The 22,488-nt window shown below is 36.7% G+C and overlaps 1 protein-coding gene across 7 annotated transcripts in view; it reads right to left on the bottom strand.

Moving 5' to 3' along the window:
- Positions 1–22,488, bottom strand: part of LOC131592952 (plasma membrane calcium-transporting ATPase 1) — a 60,642-nt gene that overhangs the window by 5,918 nt on the left and 32,236 nt on the right. For 2 of the 7 annotated variants that reach the window (XM_058864930.1, XM_058864931.1), the window contains exons 6-21: positions 21,980–22,123; positions 19,045–19,083; positions 18,541–18,702; positions 16,995–17,209; positions 15,535–15,777; positions 12,953–13,194; positions 10,030–10,267; positions 8,985–9,164; positions 8,809–8,896; positions 8,402–8,508; positions 6,384–6,575; positions 5,969–6,182; positions 5,627–5,838; positions 3,598–3,705; positions 1,564–1,746; positions 1,174–1,332 (exon numbers count right to left, since the gene is read on the bottom strand). In XM_058864930.1, coding sequence (XP_058720913.1) covers positions 1,174–1,332; positions 1,564–1,746; positions 3,598–3,705; positions 5,627–5,838; positions 5,969–6,182; positions 6,384–6,575; positions 8,402–8,508; positions 8,809–8,896; positions 8,985–9,164; positions 10,030–10,267; positions 12,953–13,194; positions 15,535–15,777; positions 16,995–17,209; positions 18,541–18,702; positions 19,045–19,083; positions 21,980–22,123 — 2,726 coding nt within the window. Of the gene's footprint in view, positions 1–1,106; positions 1,333–1,563; positions 1,747–3,597; positions 3,706–5,626; positions 5,839–5,968; positions 6,183–6,383; positions 6,576–8,401; positions 8,509–8,808; positions 8,897–8,984; positions 9,165–10,029; positions 10,268–12,952; positions 13,195–15,534; positions 15,778–16,994; positions 17,210–18,540; positions 18,703–19,044; positions 19,084–21,979; positions 22,124–22,488 lie in introns of all 7 variants that reach the window. The other 5 variants (XM_058864933.1, XM_058864934.1, XM_058864935.1 and 2 more) reach the window with 4 other exon arrangements.

Below are 22,488 nucleotides of genomic sequence, written 5' to 3'. Positions count from 1 at the left end.
AAATCTGAAGAGACCATTTCACTTAAGACGGCTCCTGAAATTAAGGTCTTCATCCATCTGGTAATCTGAAAGTTTAAGCAGGGAGAGGAAGGGGGAGAAGAAGCCCTCTCAGAGTTATTTTTAAAAAACAATTATTTAACCCATCTCTAAGAAGTTAGAGGAGAAAGTTAAACATATATTAAGAGCGAAAACTCTGAACAAAGATATTGGCTATCAGTATTCAACTACAACTACTACACATCTTCTGGCTCCCAAGTTTAGGCCTACATCCAAGAGAAAATAAATCTCCAGCCTCAATAGAGAGGAAGGCTGAAACTGAAATGCTACTTAAGAGTACAATATAGAGAGGGTAGAATTGAGGTGAGACAAACTTCACTTTCACTGATGGTTTATGAACTGCTCCCAGAAGAACCTAGAGAGGAAAAAGAACTCTTCAGATTCGAATGAAAGTTTCACCATTTAATGCTTAAAACTTTTTTCTTTTATATATTAGCTAATTCATATTTCTTCTGACTTGTACGCATTTTAGGAGCCTTGTTTCGCCACCTGAATCCTGATGCTGAAAAAGTTGTTATTCAGTAAATATGGTCCAATGAAAGCGAAGATTCATAAAGTTCCTTACAGGCTACAAAGAAAATGCATTTAGTGCTCCATGTTCTAACTAAATTCATATCTTCAAGATATCATTTGCTTCCAAATCAGCTTGCTTACTTAAGTATTGTTTGTGCTGCAGTGCAAGAGATCTGTTTTTGTTGATCTGGGTCCATGACTATCCAGTTAATTCACTTATTCAATGCAAATCACTCTAAGAGGCATATACTCGAAAATTTACAACAGTTTTCCATTTTATCTTAAAAATCCCTCTGTACACGAATGGATGAAGGCACAGGATATGCAGGCTCACAGCTTTCGCATTAAAGTCTTTTGTTGAAACTGTTCCACCTGTTCTCAGCCCTCTAAGAAAAAAAAGTCTTGAGGACTCCACTTTGTGGAAGAGCTCTATAAAAGCCTGAACGATGATTTTAAGTACTAAGGAGAAAATGAGAAACGTTAGGTACGTGAATTAGGAAATGTTAATTTCATGCACTTTAGGAACACACACTCACACCCCACAGTAGTAGAAGCAGTAGTAGAGGAAAACACTACATGTGTAGGGGTAGAAATATTTGTTACATCATGGTGCTGGCTGGCGATGGAGGGTTGCCGCCTTAGAGCCCCCTGAATGGTACTTCCACTCTGGAAAGCATTCACTACATCCATCTGCAAGGAATCAGAGATTGTGACAGCTTGCTCAGCAAGAGAGAGAGAGAACAAGAGAAAGGACCATCCCATCTATAACACACAAAAAAGTAAAGAAAAAAAAGGCACTTTTTAAAAACAGAGCAGATATACAGGCAAGAGTTGCATTTAAAGCTGAAGAAAACAGAGGACCCTGAGGGTTTACACATCCATCCATACCCCCTTTTGACAGTCTCAGTCACACCAGTTAGAACAGCCACCTTTGTCAAAAATGGAGAGATTTCCCTCAACACCCACTGCATCCTACCTTTTTCAAGACCATACCTGAGTTTGTATCCTGTTTAGGCCCCTAAACCACAAGATCTGACCACGACGCAGTTCTCTCTCAGCATGATCAATCTCCTCTACATCTTCTGCTAATTCTTCTTCAGGAATCTCTTCCTTTTGTGTTCCATGACCGGCTTCTTTAAGGAATTTCAGTCGGCTGGTTGGAATTGTTGAAATCAACTAACAGTGGATAAAATATATAAATCAGGATTATTCTTTTTTTAACAACAAAGAAGGAGTAATACCAGTCTTAAGGCTTAACAAATATCCTGCACACAATTAGCGAAGTTGAACAAACTAAATTATACAGACACGATGAGTGCATCAACGTAAAACAATCACTCCAGGTGAATAGCTGCAAAGCTGTGAATATACTTACTACCTCAACCAAGATGAGAAATTAAACTTGGACTACAAACCAGCCTTGCCAGGGACAAAGAATTCCACATTAACATTACTTGACAATGCCAGGAGGGAGCAGTACTGAAGCTACAAAAGCCATTAATCCTGTAGATTGTACTTGTATCTAGAGCTTTTAGTTTCATCAATTTGATAAGCATGATGTGTCGCCTCAAGTGGGACCTCCATCACCTAAAGCAACCACAATTAATTCAGAAATACAGAAGAGACATTCATTCATTCATTTGTGACCTGAGAGATACCTATCCCTTTGCAAGGCGAGTGATGTTTCTGAAATTGTATGTATCTCAAACTGTTACTTTGCTACTCGGTGTAGAGCAGTTAATATACCTTAAATTAATCAAAAGCTACATGTGGTTAAGAGGAGTAATAATTTGGTACATTGTATCTAGCAGATCCAGATCAATTCCAAGACTGCTTTCCTTGACCATCACAAACCTAGAAGACAATTTCTGCAGCTGCAGAAGAAAAAAGTCTGTTCCATAAGCAAGATAAGCAGCCCTTTATGCTGAAACTGCTACTATGAATGCTCCCAGCTCACACTTCAGCTTCTATTATTCTCAGAAAATTAAAGCTCTTTGACTTTAATGAGATGCTAGGACAGCATGAACTGCAGCAGGGAAGCATTGCCCTTGCAAGCCACATTGGGTCAAAGGTATTTCAAGCCATCTCAATTCTCTTCTAGGACACTTTTAAACCTCAGAGTGACTCTATTTGATTTTTTTAAATAATTAATTTTCCAGAGAACCTTGTTAAAAAGCTTAGTCACTTTTAGAATATATGTCTATGTATATGTATTTACAACTAAAATTCATTCTACCAATTTTATGATGAAACATTAAGTGTCTTTTACTTAGTGGAAGGAAAGGAACTGTAATGGAAAACTCTTCATGTGGTATGAAAAGTTTAGACAACTATGTCATTAAATAATAGAAAACTCTGTAGCTCTAAAGTTTCACGTAAATAAGCTTGCTGTTTACAAGCACTGTTGTGCATGCAATAGTAATGACTCTGGGGGGAGGGGAAAGGAAATAGAAGTCCAAATGTAATGGCTTAATAGGTGGGAAGACTTTTCAATTATGTCACAATTATGCAAATGTAGATTAAAGAGAAAGTTGGTTTGAGTTTTACTGCATTTCTTGCTGCTCTTGGAGGTTTTTAAATCAAGAAAATACTATCAAGTTCAGCAATTCTTGATTTTTCAAGAAAACCATAAAACACCGAGTTAAACTATATTTAACATTGGCCTGTTCATTGCATCTTGTATTCTTACCACATTTTCTGGTACTCCTATCTGGCTGAAGATATAATTTCATATTTAAAAGGTAACTACAGCTTCTGCTAGTTAAAAAATTGCTAAACAAACCAGCCATGGCATCTAGTTATGGAATGTAAATAATTGACCCACTCTGAGGAAGGAATATTCAACTAAGAACTAACTTTCTAGCTATTCAACAAGTCAATTTTAATTAATATTTACTGTCAGTCTTCATATATTCATACAGTCCACTTGAAAGATCTGAATGCTAAAACCAGTGTGTTGGGGTTTTTTCCCATTTAAAGTATACTGTTGCAAGTAGATATTTGGCACTTTTAAAAATCCTAGTTTACCTGGCCCCAAAGTAATGTGCCCATGCCCAGGAAAATGGACCACAGCCACTGTTCAACTGAGAGTTCTGAGCAACTGAAAGGCTTTCCACCAAACTGCACAATAATTATCTGTGAAGAAAAACATAATTAAACATGTATCAGTGACCTGTTACTAGAAAATTCCCTAATGCTTTGAGATAACAACAGACAGCTCTGCAAGAGAACATGGGATTTCCCATCTTATTAAGCATATTCTTTCACTGACTCAGCAGTTTGAGCAAGTTTCCAGACATAAGTCATATTCTTCCTCTTTTCAGTATTTCAAGAACTACCCATTTATTCTTCAAATGTCACACTCATGAAGCCTTGTTGAGTCCTCAATTTTCCTTGTCGTTTTTTCCCTTCATTTCACGATTACAGCATGTATTTGATGCTACAAATGTACAGTGGTTACTTTTGCTATGAACATCCATCTTGGAACTAAGTCCAAGATTCATAAACTTGTATTAATAGAATTCATAGATCCACAAGACATGAAATATCTCAGAAGTAATCCTAGAGTATATTACTGTGTATCACATCAGTGTTAAATATCAGACTTTAAATCACACATGTGACTTTAAATCTTGGGGGAAGGGGGCAGAGATCTCAAAAGCTAAAGTAAGTGAGCTCTTTCTTACTGCCTTAACTATTACAACAAGCTGTACGGGCCCTAATGAGCAAGGTATCTCTGCATAGGAATTATATGCATGAAAGTCTGCCCTGGAGAATCAACAATTCAAAGTAGCAGGGCAGGCATGAAAAGGAGACAGTATTGACCATTAAGTAGGGCACCTGACAGCTGAAAAAGCAAAGAGTATCTTCTGTTATTAGCTCAGAATAAAACACTGAGATGGCAAATCAGGAGTTGGGAAGTGATTAGGACTGTCAAATTTATGAAGGGAACATAGCGGCAGTCAGGAGTAATTTCTAAATAACTAGATTTTCTAAACCTAATTTCTAAATGTTTGGCTTTGTTGCACAACAACAGGCAATCTGCTGCATACATAACCCCAAAAATAAGAGCAGCTTTCTGAAGCAGTGTCATCTATAAAAATCTAAACCCAAGAGAGTAAGTTCCCTGACTTAATGTGAAGCAGCGGAGTGTAAGTTTCCAGTGCTTGAACTGATATGACTCCCATCAACTTCATGAATTATCAAGTCTAAGGAGAAGCTTAATACGTAGGCTATATGTCCCAAATAGCTTAATCCAAAATGAAAATGGGTTCTGAAATTAAGCAGTATACTGATTTGTTTTTTATTTCTTCTGACTAAATAAAGTGAAGGCAATTTAGAGGGTGAAAATATTTCTTGTAAACTATTTTCTGCAGATTCAGTTTTAAATTGGTGTTTCTCAACACCAGCATGTGAATCCAATCAACTGCAGCGTTTCATTTCCTTTTTTAGCATGTACTGATTTAACTAACTAGCTTTTATGAATTCCCTTGTGTACCCCAACAGAAGGTCCCTAGACATCAGGTTTTCTTCACTTAAAACAGCACCTTTACAATATATACCAGTAGGTATCACTGATTCCTGTGTCAATAAGGTAAAAACTGACACTTAAATTTCTAATGCTTATTCATGTCCTAATCTCATGAAGAAAATAAGAGAGTTGTATCTTTTCTATAATTGCTTAAATGGACTCTCGTTCAGAAACACAGGTAGATATTATAAGAAAGATTTAGGGGCAAGGGTTCAATGAACAGATGACAAATATAATTCCTTTATATTTTTCCAAGAGACTAGAACACCAAGATAAAATTGGAGAACTAGAAAATGCAAAAGGTAACTACAAATACAATATTCCAGCATTACCAATTACAAAGAGGTCTTACCTGGAAACTCCATCAAGCTGCACTTACAACTTACTTATTATGTGCTTGACCCTGCAGGTTTTCCACATTGCAGAAATTAGATCTCTGGCACTAGTTGATTGGCATTTCCAAGGTAAGCAAGTACATCAGTGCACTAAATGCATTTTCCCCCCACCTTCCAAGAACCTGCTTACCTGCACAACAAATGTCCCCAGCACAATAGAACAGAAGATAGCGTTGTTAAAGATTCCTTCAAAAACATTTCTTTCACCATGAATCTTTCGGGCATTAATTTCATTAAAAAGCTGCATCATCACAAACGTATTAAATACTATAGTATAATGCTCTGAAGGAGGAGCATGCAGAGGTGCATTTCTTCCACTATCGATATCAAAAATTTTCTCACCTGTATATAAAAGGCATTTATGAACAGCTTAATTAGTGTCTTTACACATGCACTACAGCAGAAAAATAGTTTTAAAAACACACCTCTCTACAACATTCAGAATAACTTTGTAAAGCCTCAGTGTCCTTACCAGCAAACAGGAGCGTGAAGACCACTACAAGCTGGTAGAATGCATGACCCAAAATGTTCTTCATCATTGTACGAGAAATCAAAGGTTTGTTTCTACCATAAGGCTTCCGCAACAGAAGAGCTTCAGTGGGTGGTTCTGTTGCCAGGGCAAGGGAAGCTAATGTGTCCATTATGAGATTTACCCACAGCATCTGCACGGCTTTAAGTGGAGAATCCTATAAAGATAGATACATAAACCCTCCAATAGAAGTGCAGAAATTACAGCCAATATTGGCATTTATCATACAATATTGGCATGTTCTGAGGAGCATTATGTTCTTTGGACTACTGTTTAAATGGAAGTTTGAACTTAAGAATTAATCAACCATGACTTTTTCAACCTTTATTTGCTGAAACAATCCCCCACTGGTACGTACTTGTGTTATGCATGCTCCTGTAAAAGCAACAATTACTGCTACTACGTTGACAGTAAGTTGGAACTGAAGAAATTTGGAGATGCTGTCATAAACATTTCGTCCCCACATAACTGCTTTAACAATACTGGTGAAGTTGTCGTCTGTAAGGATAATATCAGAAGCTTCTTTAGCTACGTCTGTTCCAGCAATACCCTGATAGAAAAAGAAAAACATTATGAAATATTACAGGATCCACTGACTTTTTATGACAAAAACTATTATGTCCTTGGTCAGCATCCACTTGGATGGACCACGTCTGAAGGACTCCTTTAATGTAAACATCTAAAGACCTATTGAAACAAGTTCTGCTCAAACTTGGGGAAATGAAAACAAAGTAATGCTCTCTTTAAACTAAAGACCTTGATATAAATTTGAGAGTTGACAGTAAAGACACGCTAAGTTCTCCCAAAGAAATGTCACCAAACCCTATTCAAGCTGAAGGCCACCAGATGGTGCAGTGCTACAGTTCAAGCTCTGTTCTAATTACTTTGTTGTATGGATTCCAGCAGCAGGCAACACATGTGCTTGCAACACAGTAGGATGATAAACATTGCCAAAACCCTCTTGCAGAATGGCATTAGCATTGAACAATAGAATATGCAATGTCATTCCATATGCATTGCAAAGCAACATGTCATTCTCAAATTTTAAGCACCTCTAGTCTCCTATAATACCCCAACAGCTTATTCTGTAATGATGCCTGAAGACAACTATTTCAAAAATGTTTTCCTTTTGCCATTCCAAACCCATCAACTCAATAGCAAATTTAATGATCCTTACTCTTGATATATTATTTTATCAAGGAAATGAGTCACCTGCACAACTATGTGTATGCCTTGAAATGCACCTTTAGATTTCATATGGTATATTTTAGCTGCCATTAAGGTAAGAAATTGGAGAAGATATCTCCTTACGCAGATGAACACAGACAGCAACTGCAGCAGAACACATTCAAAAACAGATACACAAATCTGCCCCTGACAGCAGGCAGCTACAGCAGCTATACCATACCAGAACAGAGATACTTGTTACAAGACTCTTACAGTCTAGACAACATTTCAGTAGCTGTCTAATTCTAAAGTTACATTTTTGAAAAACGCTCCTTGAGAATGATGCAAAATCTCTTTCCCATTTTTTTCTTTCAAGAGTAGAATCTGAGTCTGTTTCTTTTTCTGCATGTGGTATAGGAAGAGTTTGGTCTTTATTTTTTTTTTCCTTTCAAATGCTTTAAGACTACAGTGACCTGCCATGACCAAAGTTACATTTAAGGCTGAGGAGGAATCCTGTGGCAAAGGGAACCTTGAGGAATCTGTCTTACTCTGTGTCTTGAAAGAAAGCTGAAGCCCACATACTTGAGGCATGAGTCTATGCAGCATAAGCAGTTAAAAGACGAGATATTGTTTGGCAGCCACATGAAAGGGTAGCTGAGAAAGCCATGTAATCTAACGAATCATCCAGACAAGTGCTGATCCTACACTATCATAAAATGCTGTTGCTTCAGTTGTACTTCAGATATACAAGATATGTTCTTCAAAGACATTTTGAGCATCAACTGGCAGTCTCTTATATTATGGTCTCCCTGTTCCTACGTATCCTTGAATGGGAAACAGATGATTAAGCTCATTCCATATTGCATATAAGTTTTACTCAAAATCAACAAATATGCTATTTACAACCTAAAGTCACTATTTTATGGTGAAAACATTTGAGAAATCTTCAGTATTCTGTTCCAGTACTTTGCAACAAGCTTTTGTGCAAACCATTTTTAATTTGCAAGTAATTGGCAATCTCCATTTTTAAAGTTTTATTTAATGGTGAATACCACAAGAATATTTTCCATCAAATAAAAACACAGTTAAGTTGGAATGTTGACTTCATGAACATAGTTGTATGCTAGGCCCATGAAACAAGGCCCTTTAATCTTAAGTGATTTGATAAGTTATTGATAAAATACTGGGGATTTAAAAACAATATCCTACCATAGCAAATCCAACATCTGCCTTCTTCAACGCTGGACCATCATTGGTACCATCACCAGTTACTGCTACAACTTGCCTCTGGTCAAAGACAGTGCTGTCAATTATACCTAAAATAAAATGACATACAAGTGTGACGTTCTAAGTTCTAAATTAACAACACAGCAGGGACTTAACCTGAAAGAGAAACCCAGTTTTTGTCTTTATCAGTCATAAAACAAAAAACAAACAGAAACAACAGTCACCAAAAAAAGTTCTCATTGGCTCAATTTCTCAAGCAGAAAGGAAAAAAATCAGTTGGAAACAACTTCATAGACATTTCCCATTCCTCAGTCCAAATTTTTTTTTTCCCTAGAAGCACAGGAAAAGAAATCTAGCTTTACTTACAAGCTCAGAGAATTTTTGCCTACCTTTTACTAGAGTGTGTTTGTCAGTGGGTGAAGATCTTGCAAGAACACGAAGCTTTGGCCAAATTTTATCTATTCGCTCTTGCTCTATCTGCAGAAAGAGCATTGGTTATATTTTACACATGTAGGAGGCTTAGAATATCTGTTGATCTACTTGATGAGAGAGTCAATGTGCTTACCTCTCCTTTTTCATTGCGTATTCTCCTGTTAAAGTCTTTGCCCTCTAAACACAGGAAGTCTTCACCAGGATTCAGAATACCACATTTCAATGCAATAGCACGAGCAGTGTTAATGTTATCACCAGTGACCATGCGTACAGTTATGCCTGCACGTTGACATTTTTTTATTGCATCAGGTACCTGTAAGGAACAAAAAACCACACAGGCTCAGAGACTATAGATTAGTTAAATAAATCTAGACATGTGAGTAAAATGTACAGGATAAACGTTATTTTAAAATTAAGACTGTATTTATGGAACATTAAAAAAAAAAGATTAAGTAGCATACCACAATTCTCTTCCTAAAATCCACACAAATTGCAATTCTGGCAAGAGGCTTTGTGCCACTGCTATGTCTGTTCCCCACCCTCCTGCAATTTTTCAAACACTGCAGTATTCAAAAATACCACCAAAATCCTCATGACATATCAGGCTATACTGAGTACTGGCATTTTATTTATGATTATGTGAAATAAACTACAGCTGATACTCCACTACTTCACCCATAACTTTTACTGTAAAGTGACAATGGTGCGGATCAGCTCCAATTTCCATGTGCATGTGGCATAAAAGCTTTCACTGTTGAAAAACCTTACACCTCAACCACAAGCCAAACTCCTTGCCCACAGATCTCAGGTGACAAGCTCACCTCTCCCTCATTCCCCATGAGAAGCTGGTAACAAGTACAATGGCTAATCTTATCCTAACCAAAAGTCCTAATGCTCCAAGTGGTAAAAAAATAACAAGTTGTTTCATTTGCTGAGATCCTGCACAATAAGTACCTTAAGTTATTAGTTTGAACAGAGCTTCAGTAGCACAGTGTAAGTGACATTAAGTAGTTTTAATCTGCTTTTATAGCTCCATTAACTTTCCCTTCAAGAAATTAGATTTTCATTTATTAACTATGCTTAAGGCATACAATAGCAATTCAGTTTCTCGTACTCTGCATGATGAAAAACATGAAACCCGTGTAATAGAACCACGGCAGCTTAGCTGGTGACCCTACCTCAGGTCTCACAGGATCTTCAATCCCAACAACAGCAATGCATGTCAGACCAGTAACAATATCATTTTCATTGTCCCACTCTGGCTCAGGCTCTCCTGCTGGGAAGTCTCTGAATGCCAGGCAGATGGTTCTGAGACCTTCAGAAGCCATTGGCTCAATTACAGTTTTCACAATATCATCGCGGTCCCTAGGTCTAAATACCTTTGGTTCACCATTAGCACTCAGTATTTTGAAGCACCTGGAAAGGAAGGTTTAAAGAGTTATCAAATTTTAACCACAAGTTCAACCCACTATTTGACTTATTAGTCAACTCTAATAAGGTTTTTTTTAAGCTATGTTTTTGCTAGACTCACACACACAGGCACAAAAAGCCAGTAGCTATATCTCTAAGTTTATCTTCTCCAAATGCACTTTATTTCTTGCAAAACACACTTTCTGTAGAAAGTTAACTGAGCCACTCATCCCGGGATGAAAGTAATGCCCAATGAATTTCACATGCAAACATCAGTTACCTCCCAGAAGTATCCATTTCTCCATTGTATGTAAACAGACTGGTGTCTGCACTGGTTGAGTCAGGAAATCCAGTTTCAAACTCAACAAAATAATCCCACTTTGTACTCAGGTACTGGTATCCTGAGTACAAAAATCTTTGCAGCCCCTCCCCCCCAGTCAAAGTGCAGAGAATTCAGAGAGCATCTGGTATGCGAAGCAATGTGAAAAATTAAAAACAAATATTGAAACTGATTAAAATGTTTGTATAGGAGACTAGATTCACCACTATGCACTCCAGCATTTCAATACATGCTCTCTTCATTGTTTCTTCATGCCAAAGATGCCACTGCTTTCACAGACAGCATATATACTTTACCAATATTGATACCATGAATATAATGCTACCAACGATTTTGAACAAGAAATTTAATCTTGCTCATGTGTTCTTCACAAGGTTTTGCCATAAAGTAACACCATTATGCATTAGTTTTACAAATTAGTACTAATACAGCACCAGGGGAAAATTAAATAAATATGGAATTCATTACTTTCATTTAATTAAGTTCAGACCTTGCAGAACTGCAAATATGACAAGTGTTACAGTTAAGTGTATAGTCCAAAGATTTAGGAAATTCCCTAAAATTTCCACATCATACAGAAAATCAAAATGAAGCAGTCCCTTAGAGCTTCAAAATTCATGGCATAATTGGAATTTGAAGTCTATGTGAATTTTCTGATTTTACTTGTCTGTTCAAATGTCAGCAATCACTGAGGATATCTAGTGTTAGCTGCAATCATAAGGCTGGTGACAAATTAAAACATTCCAAAATTACTTAATACACATAAATAAGTTCTATGCAAAGACCACACTGAAACTCACTTCAAACACTTGGCTTAGTGATAAGAAAAAAGAAGGTGATCTACTTGAAAAAGTTTCTGCATTTCTTCTTCATCTACTAGTGACTCATTAGTGTCTTAGAAATGGTCATCTTTAAGTTTTCAGTATTCAGGGGTAGTTACATATGTTACAATAGAGAAGGAGCAGCACAACTGGCAAACCAGATTACAAGTACTGCATAGGAAGCAGCTTATGACGGCTAAATATTTGTCTTATTCAGAGCATACTCTGAAGTAGTTTCCTATTTGGACACTCTTCCTATAGCATGCAAATGAGTCTAGGTTTTCTTGTTCTTTGCCAAATGCCCTTCTTATTTATTTTCATATTTCAGTTATTAAGTCAAGTGAACCACATGAGTCAAGGATGACTGAGTTCTAGTAACTTCTACAGTTTAGTTGTCCAATATTGTAAGTTACAAAATACTTCAGAAGGTGGAAGTGATCTAAATATAGGCATACCTATTCATTGATAAAGTTTGGCTTAAAATCTAGCTATGCAAAAAAAGTATGAATTTTAAGTTCCATATCAAGAGGAACAAGAGTCCTTTAGAGATCGACACTTTGTACTCAGCACAAAAGTTGAGGAGAAGGAAGAGTTCATATTTTTTCTTTAGTACATTAGTACTTTCCTAAATAATGATTTGAGGAGCTATTAACAAGCAAAAAAAAATATAAATTTAACCGATTAATATATCATCTATGTGCTACTCAAGACTAGAAACCATTTGACATTAGAGCCAAAACTAATAGCCTGGCTACCAACTGCTGTTCCTGGAGAACTTGATGCATTCATGTTTGACGTCTCTCCTCACCTAGTTAGGAGTTACCACAGCTGACTTACCACCTATAAAGGTTTGTCCCAGTGGTGCCTAATCGCCCACTAAGTCTAATCTCATTCTAATAAATCCTTTATAGGTGGGCAGAAGGATAAGGAAGCAATTGCTTTGTCACACTGAAACCCCTCAAGTTGCTTGAACATTTAGTTCAGCCTCCTGTTAAAATGATCATCTTGCGCAGTCTAAGCAGTAATATGCTAAAAGTAATCACTTCTCAAAGGTACAAGCCCTTCCTGGAATTTAGGCAAATCAACTGATGGGGTGTTACTAGAAAGCATTTTGATCAACCACACCTAAAAGTAAAATAGTTTAACTAAAGCATGACCATGTCTTTATTTTTTTTGTGTTTTTTTTGTTTGTTTGGTTGGGGTTGGGTTTCTTTTTTGTTTTTTGGGGCGGTTTTTTGGTTTGTTGTTTTTTTTGGGGTTTTTTTGTTATTTTGAGGGATAGGGCTGGGGTGTTTGAAGTAAAGTAACTAAAGTTCTAATGGCCCATCTTACTGTATAAATTCAAACAACTGAAGGAGACAAGCTGTGAAACTGCAGTCACAAGAGTATAGGACTGTTGCTCTTATCTGTGATTAGAGAGACAAGTATTTCACAGACAATGTCACAATGTCGTTTAGCACGTCAGTCTCCCCACCTATCAGAACATTTAGCCAAACTTAAGTGCTGAACCACAACAGTAGTTGTTCTTACTTTTTAAGAACTATCTCAGAGGCACCTTTACTGAATATCCGGAAACTGCCATCAGAGTTTTTTAACACAGTACTCATCGATTTTCTAACAGAGTTGAAGGTGTACACTTTGTACAAATCCTCTTCTGGTATCTCATTTCTTACGTCCTGATAATCACGTTTTAAATCCAAGAGCAATCCCAGCAAGGCACATTCAGTTTTATTTCCAACATGACGTGGTAGGCCACCTTCTTTTTCAGGAGGCTGCAAGAACAAGAACCATCAGGGATTAGATTAACCTATAAACCACTGAAGCGAAGCACATAGAAAACAAGGAAGGACATACTTCGTTCTGGGATGGGGAGGTTTCCTTTTTTCAGTAATTACTTTATAAATTCCTATGAGTCATGATCTGGTGTCATATTGCTGCTTTTTAAAAGTAAGTTCTGTACCTATTTAGGAGCTTTCAATCCTTCAGAAAACACCCATTAAGTTTGTATCAACCCCAACATGACCTTTTTAAAAGACATTTTCCATTTCTTTAAATATTTATCTGCTCAATCGAGTGCAGACCCTGAACAATTATTTTGGATTTTGAAAGTACAGAAGAGTTCACATAGGCTGACTTTAGCAAGCTAAATGGCATTATTTCTGCTAAATTCAAGTATCCTCTACTGTAATAATTCTTCAATGACTTAGACTATGACCACATTACCTGTTAGCTTTCTTCTGAACAAACTAAGTCTTTAAGCCTCTTAAGTCTCACTACAAGTTCTGTTTTCCAGGCCATGGCCTATTTAACTGGAGAGAGTTCAGAAACAAGTTTCCAATCCTTTCATACCAGAAAAAGTTTCTTATTCCAACAATGTGGGATATGCACATACTAGTCCTATAAGTAAACAGTTCTTTCTCTCAAAATATTTGAGCTCATATACCTATAACACTGCGGTGTTTTTTGCAGCAAAATAGGGAGAAGCACTTACTCAATTTGACATGTTTCAGGTGGCTATAGCTGAACTACATTAATCATAAGTCAGTGGTCCATTTTCACTGTTCAGAGCCACAAGATTTTGGATTTGGCTGTAGTTGCACTTTCAATACATTCACTTTAATGTATGCTTTAAGACATCCAGTTCTGGGTGCCCTACTATGTGAGATATCAACATCCAGGAGTAAGTGCATCCATGGCACACAAAGAAAATACAGAGACTCAAGCACCTGACATATGAGGATGAGCTGAAAGGGCTGGGACTGCTCAGTCAGGAGAAGACAACACTCTGGGAAAGACACTTTGTGGTGTGTATTAAATGCCTGAATGGTAAGGACAGTCTAGCCAGACTTCTCAGTGGTGCCCAGTGAGAGGACAACAGGCAATACATAATACTAACTGAAGCTTTTGAAACTCCATTTTAAGACAATGAAAGACCTTCTTCTCTAAGTGTGATCAAATACTTGACCAGGATGCCCAAAGGTTGCAAATGCTCCATCCTTTGAGATTCTTAAATCCTGAGTGGGTGCCCGGAACAGTGTGCTCTGGCTGACTGTTTAGATCAGGAGGAGTGGATCAGAGGCTCTCAAGAGATCCCTTTCAGCCCTCTCTGGTTCTGTAAAGCAGACTAATTCTACTGCAGTGGACGTAATTCAGTTAAAATTGTAGTAATAAGGGACTTGGTCAGTTTACATACAGGTACCTTTTTCTTGATATAGAAAAAGAGCTATAGAAAACAGTTTGTGAAACTCCTCACGTGCTGTAACTCATGGTATTTTCATCTTGTTTCAGATAAATCAGTGCTGTCAAACTTTATGTGCTGCCTCAAGTACTGCTATTGTGGAAATTCTTGCAGGCATACAATTTTTATTAGCCAATAAGTAGCTTTTGAATTGAGTTTTCATTGCTATTTGTGTACAAAGCATCCATAGCAGAGGCTTCTAAAGAATCTTCAAATGCTAATTCATTTACTAAATTCTACTTATCATTTTTACTGCCTAAGGAATGTAACTTATACAACGTGTTGGAATTACTACAGCAAGGAAGCTCTGTTTAGAGTTTTAGAAAATAATGCACACAAAATGTTTAAAAATCCACTATTTAAAATGTGTAGCAGTCCATTAGTCTTTTTTTTCAAAACATTTTGCCTTTTTAATTTCAAAACACTTAAAACAAGATTTTGACAAATACATAACAATTCTAAAGCTTACAGACTTATACAGAAGTATCTGCAATAAAAATCCATTAGAATCCTTACCTGTAGCTGCGTTTTCTCGTTATATTTTATTTAATGTACTACTCTTAAATATTAATTGGTTAAATATTTATTTTTAAGTAACACTCAAATCCATCCAAGACAAGTGGGGTAAACAAACAACTGTGAACTTGAAATTATCTTGAGATTTTATCTTTCAATTATCAGTTCTAAGCGAACTAAGCTATTTTTTTCCCATTGACTTTCAAATGAAGGTTGAGCAATTTACAACAGGTGCAAAATACCTTACCCTGCATTGTGCCACACATTTACACTGAAACTGCCTGTGGCCATCAGATAATCTGAATCTTTTGAGGAAGCTACTTAGTTATCTTGATTGGAAAGAAGAAAATCCACTTACCAGTATTTTGGAAGTATAAGCACAATTAACAGAAATTCCTGTCACAAGATAAGCCATGGTTTTCTCTGGAATAGCTTCTGGTTCTGGAATTTTTTTATAATGTTTTTCATTGATGTAGGCTTGGACCACTGTCATTCTGTTCATAGTCAATGTTCCTGTTTTATCTGAACAAATAGCTGTTGCATTGCCCATAGTTTCACACGCATCCAGATGTCTCACCAAGTTATTATCTTTCATCATTTTCTAAGGAAATAAAAGCAGTTAACAGCAATCCATGACCATTACTTCACTTCAGAAATTCTCATTTATGGGGTCCAGTCTTACACAGCACTTTCAGAAAGCACTCAGTCATTAAGTCATCTGGCATATTTCAGAGGAAGGACTTGCAGCTGCCACTTTCTGTAGATTCCCCTAAGCCTATTATGTCACAGTAAACTTCATTCGGAACAAGGTACATAATAAAAACAGTCTTTATCTCCTGCACCTGCAAGTCACACTGACTCTACGGACACTATTCAGACTTTAAGGAGCAGAGTTTATGGTGATATTTAAAAATGGAGAAGAGGTAAGGTTTGAGCTTTACCTGATACAATGTCTAAAAAGTGTTTCTGCTTACAAACAAAAGTCTAATACAGCTTATTTTACCTGTCTGAAGATCAGATAATACAGATTTCAAAGGTCCTAGATTCAGACATAATCAAATACTAAGTAGGAGCCTAATGTTTCAGCTAAAACAGCGAGGATTACATGAGTTTCATAAATTAAATATCACTTTAAATTCTTTCATTAACAGGCTTGTATAGTATTTTCACCTCTAAGAGAAGGATGAATTTCAAGTGGTAAAATAAGGCCACTATTAGTAAGTGCTTAAATTATGAATTTAAAACACATCCTAAGCACCCATAATCTTTACAATTAGATTTTATATAAATAATCAGTCTCAACATGCTGATGTAGTAAGAAAATTAAGAACACAAAGAGCTTAAGTTAAAAAACGTGCTGAAAAATAAGCAGAAAACAAAATGCTTTACGCTATTCAGTCTTAAAAAAAAAAATCCATCTGGAAGCTTTCATAGCAATTGTTTAACAGATCAGCTAGGTAGAAGTTCAGATTTTCAGAAAAGTTTGTTATTTACAACCTTTAAGACATCTGTTTATTGTAAGCAAATGCTACAATGCTGCATTCTGAACCCATTCATCTTTAGCTGGTGACAAAAGGCTGGCAATGCTAACTGTTCTTACGAGCAGGTATTCACTCAAAGATGAAGAAAATATTCACTTGAAAGAAGAAAAATACTGCAGGAGAATTCATATGCAGTTCAAAAAACAAGAAAAGTTTCTTCCCAGTCTGATATATATGTATGTGTGTGTATGATGCAGCATAACTCAGTTTGCATTTAACAGCTGATGAATATATCCACCTACCTTAAAAAAAATCTATTTGTCCTCTACCCACTTACCTTAACAGAGTAAGCCAGAGATATAGTGACTGCAAGTGGAAGACCTTCTGGTACTGCCACCACCAAGACTGTAACTCCAATAATGAAGAACTTCACAAAATACTGAATATAAATTGGGGTACATTCAGCAAGCCAAGGTCTCTTCTGAACCCAGAAGGTATCAATTACAAAATATAACACAAGGATAATGACTGTGATTGCAGACATCAACAAACCTTGTTAAAAAGAGAATAAACAGCTTTAAGAAATTATCTCAACTATATGGCAATACAGACTATGGATACATGCAAATACCTCTGCCTTTATATAAACTACTTTAGAACTAAGGTTTCAAACAGGCAAGTCAAAACATTGAGGTAGTTCTCAGAGGTGTTCCAGCTTCCATTGCAAGTATTTCCTCATGCATTTCACCTAGAAATTCCCTTTTTTCCTCCAATTTAATTGGAAAGGATGGGGCTAATTAGTAACAGGACAGAACAATATGTAAAATCAATTGACTAAGCAGAACAAGAAGTGAAAAAATTCAGGAGGCCTTCACCAATTTTATGCTGACTGATTCAGTAGAGTGCTTCAGTGCAGTCTCAAAGCAGGAGGACAGGAAAATCCATACATGAAGTAGATGATTATTAAGGCTGTGTGGGGAACTACAATGGGTCAAAAGGTACATAAAGGAAAACACAAGACCTCTTGGGAGATATGGAAAAAATCTTTGACAAGGACAGTAGTTTACAGTAACCATATAATGGAATTGATTAAACTCACTGAAAAATTAATGTCACCATACAGAACTGCAGTGTTACACCTAAAAGCTCATTGCTCCATTTCAGGCTGTAACTCTCTAATGATGCAAATGCTAAAGACAGCCCTTCTTGAGCTGTGGGCTGGACTACAAGTCTTTCTGAAATTCCTTACAGCCTGAACCTTTCAACTATTCTACTTGAACCAAAATAAATCCCGAAATATTTGAATTAAACCACTACCCACTAGATAATGTAGCCTAAATTTCATACTGAACTTCACTGTTGTTTCAGCCTACTTTCAACAGCAACAATCTACCAAATATTTTGACAAAGCAGCTGAATATTAGCTGATAGAAAAGTAGGAAGTCAATAAAAATGTTAGGTATCAGCAAGGCATATGTTAAGTGGAAAATTCTAAGCCTCTGAAAGTACTAGAGATAGTACCACATTTTCCAGACTTCACTCAACTCACAGTTCTCTCGGTATATTGCTAAATGCTGTATCTAGCCTAAAAAGATCTTTCGTAACAGTTGTCCAATGTTATGAAGCTGGAATTCTCCCTCCTAGAAGCTGGTACTTGAAAGCCTGAATCTATTTAAATTAAGGAAAAATAAAAGCCATCCACATGACATAGCCTGAGAGGCCACCAGCATACTCAGGCACAACAGCATACTTACATGCATTAGAATTTTGCACTTAAGTAGCCAGCTTTGAGTGGTTCAATTATTTTATCTACTCACAAACTATGCATGTTCCAACTTTTTTTAACATGACATCAACATAAGGAGAGTACTGAGACATTGTACCTGCTTTGCCAATCTGAACTGCAAGCTTTGTGAGCTTGCCTTGGAGAACTGACTTTTCCTTCTTTGGCAAGTTTGCTTTCTTCTTGTCTTTTTCATCTCCATCTCCACCATCCTCACTCTTCAGTGGTTGCATTTCCATGGCTGCACCATCCTGAGCTTTAGCTAGAAGATCAAAAAAAAGTTTAGTCATTGGTGAGTCTCCCAGATCAAGGATACCTAAAAAGCTTAATACCCAGCTCCACTAAATATAATAGCACTAAGCATTATCTTGTATTCAGAGAGGCCATACTACACATGTATGTTTAAAGAAGTGTATTGCGTACGGGTGATGGAATAGCAGGTTCAGTGAAGCATTTTTTTGGGGGCAGATTCACTTATGTCATCTTTACTATAAGCAGTTTGGATCTAAGGACTCAATATGCATTTTTATAGGAAAGTCTGTATTCATCAGCTATGGTCTTAGTAAATAGACTTGCAAGACAGAATCAGAAAATGTGCATTTACCTTTGTTACGGTTTTCAACAGCTCCATCTTGCTTTTTACCTGCCAGAGAGGGAAACAAGTTGTGTTTTAAGCTGAGTGTGCAGAATTAATTATTTTATTTATGTTTTTTATATAATAACTACATTACTCTGCTAAAACAAGAAACTGTACTTAAAAAAAGAAAAAAGTAAAACATGTAAGTCAGCTCACAGAAACAGCTTATGGCACTTTTTGGACTTTTCCCATACAAGACTGCTGCAGTGTTATTGTACCATGGTTAAATTTGCACAAATTACTGATACTGACACTTCTGTCTTGTTAGGAAAGCTTTACAAAAGACTTCCTGACACATTTTTCTAGGAAAGCTATTTGTGACAAGCGATTCTGGTGGCCTCTGTCTTGCTGTGTTATTCCAATGCTTGTCACCAGTACCTCTATAAATAAACTGCAGGGTCTCAATTTGAGAATCAGTGCTTTTGTACAATACTGCAGAAGCTACTATAGTATAAAATATTCATAAATCCACAGCAAAGCTTAGCAGAGGTACAGCACTGGATTAGTGGATCTATGCTAACCCTATTTACACAAACATGAGTATAATATGTAGGCAACATACCATACATCACTGTGAGAACAGCTCAAGTTCATAATAAAATATCACTCCTACCTGTGTTCAGAAATGGGGCTCAACAAGAGATCATAAAGAAGGACAGTGAAATAATGAAAGAATTTAACAAGTGAAATATTAAAAGTAGTTGGAAGACCAACACGTCATGTGTTGTTTTTGCGGGCTTAGCAAGTGACAAACCATATTTCTAAGTAGAGAAAGCAAGGGTTATAATTACTGTTTGTGATAACTTGAAATGAAAGCATAAAATTGAGGAACTTAAAACAAAACCCAAACATTTTCAATATTACTGGCAATTCACCAGTTCTTTGGCCTTAGGTTATGAAAATCAAAATCTGCAAGAGTACTCCAGTAGAAGAAAACCAAATTATCAAGCAGCCTGCCTGGCATGACATTTAATACTTCCACTACACCATTACTGTAGACATAGTCTGATTTCTATACATAAGATTTCTCCCAGTGTTCTCACAACAGCTGAACAGGAAACAGAAAAAAAAAAAAAAAAAAAAAAAGCACATGTTCACTTTCTGTGGAAGATGCCACCTCAGACTTCTTAAGAGCTCATCATTGTTTCCTAATTATGTATTTGTTTTCCCCTTGTTCCCCTCTTCCTCTTTCAAGGGCGCAGTTCTACATTTGAGTTACTTGTAACTCCTTGTACTTACATTTGCTTTCACTCTGAACCATGTCATACACAGCCAGCTAAATATAGTCCCTTTAATCTCCTTAACATTCACAGAGAAGTTAATTTAGTTTAACCTGAGTTTTATCAAGGAGAATCTCATTAGGCACATAACTTAAGGGAAAGAGGAAGCTGTCTATCTTGGGAGACAAAAAAACCCCACAAGTGTTCGGGTCCTAAGATACACTGTTTGACAAAGAGACTTCTGCTTTTAGAATAATAAACACTGGCAGAATATTAATAAAAGCTGTAATCCTCTCTGCATCTCCCGTAGCAGCTGGTACTGTTGTTTGTTTCTTTCTCCTTCCTCTGTGAAGGGAAGAGCACAGGATGGCAACTGTTTCACACTAATGACTGCAAGGGTTGCATTGCAGGGCAGCTTTTACTTTTCATTATCATGCTTGAGCTTGAAACTAACTTAGAACTTTCAATTTTTCTTGTAACAATTTTTCTAATTTGTGAGGAAATTCACTAAATTTCACTATTCACTATGTTTTTTTTCCAAGTTTCAAAAAGGGTCAGAATTGTAAAGTATTTGTGGGTTAGGACAAGACCAAAAAAACGTCAATTCCATCTCCTGCACAGAGCATGCATTTTAGCAATTGCCTATTGAGTTTGAAGGTATCTGAGAATCTTAAACACATTTCTGTGTGAATTTTCCATCACTGTCTTGTACCCCTCTGATAAAAAATAGTATACTTTGGTTTATAATTTAATTTTTGGTTCTAGTGCCAAGAAGCCCCAGACTTAGTCTGATCCAGAAGACTTCATAATGGTTTCATGAAAAATTTTCACCATGAAGCTCAGTCCTGAACATGCCTTGTGAGCAGTACTATCAAAACATTACTGCTTAACATTTCTAAGCTTTGATTCTCAGGATAAATGCTAAGGTTAGATAAGTGACCTTATAATAAGGAAGACAGCTCATTTCATTCTTCACAGAAGGGCTCCAAAATATGCTGTTGCAAGCCCCTCATTCTTCCAAAAACTAAGTTACAGGAAAGTGTCATGGGGAATTTGCCTTGTGTATATCTCTGAGCATTCAAAATTTGAGCTCTGAAGAAAAGGGGTGGCAGAAATGCCACTCAAAATTCCACAGAAAATGTCTGCTCATTTTTTATCAAGGTCAGTCATACATGTTTAGGTCATCCACAGGCTCAGCAGTATGAAAGACCTAAGCTTCTCCATTTCAAGTGTTATAGAAGAACTCCCTATAAGGGGCATTTTCTATCTGTCAAGTGCAGAACTAGATGCTTATTAGGTTGAACCCATGACAACTTGTTTTACATAAACAAATATTTGCTATTAGACCTCAATGCACCTTGAAGTTACACGAGATGAGAGTTTAACTATTTATACATGGTATGTACGGCTGGTTAGGATTTGCAAACTTTCCAGACTCTGACTGATCAATGAGATCTGAAGTTTAACTAAATTCCATGTGACAAGAGTTATTTGTAGTGGTGTACTCTCAGGTCACTGGACCTAAGTTGTTTTTCCTATGAAACCTACAGAAGGCATGAGTTTTTAAAAAGGCTGTCTGGCTTTAGATGACTGGAACATGTTTTTGTCCAGTAATATTCAAAAGTTCATCACCAGCCCCACTCCCATCCCCCTGCCAAAGTATTTAAGATTAATATGCTTACTTTTCTTTTCCTTCTTTTCTTTTTCCTTCTCCTTCTCCTCTTCATCTCCTCCAGCCCCAAGTAAGGTAAAGATGATTCCAGTCTGAGAGTTCACACCCACAGCAGTAACTACCATTCTTCCAGAACCTTCCATCACATGTGTACCTGAAAGATTGAATTGGATTTTTCACTGAGACATGAGCAGTTATGTGGCAGAGCACACAAGTACTTTGAAGAAATAATCTTTTAAATTTGACTTTAATAAAACTGTGACCTGTGTATATGTACCACTGTGCTCCCCTAAAGCTTTAACTGCCAAAGCAATCTGGAAAGTAAACCCATAAGCAACTACACAAAATATTTGTCAGTTTTATAGGTCTGATCACTCCAACAAAGTTTTGTACTTGATGGCCTGATTGGGATAGTTCTAGGAGTCAACCTAGATAAAAAAACAATTTGCTAGTTTAACCTCAAAATTTTAAGTAACCAGCTTACCATAGAAGCAAACTACTTTATCCAAAAATTGTCAA

Source organism: Poecile atricapillus, chromosome Z, assembly GCF_030490865.1.
Source record: "Poecile atricapillus isolate bPoeAtr1 chromosome Z, bPoeAtr1.hap1, whole genome shotgun sequence".
NCBI classification, from domain to species: Eukaryota; Metazoa; Chordata; class Aves; order Passeriformes; family Paridae; genus Poecile; species Poecile atricapillus.
This window is presented reverse-complemented; position numbering and strand designations above follow the sequence as displayed.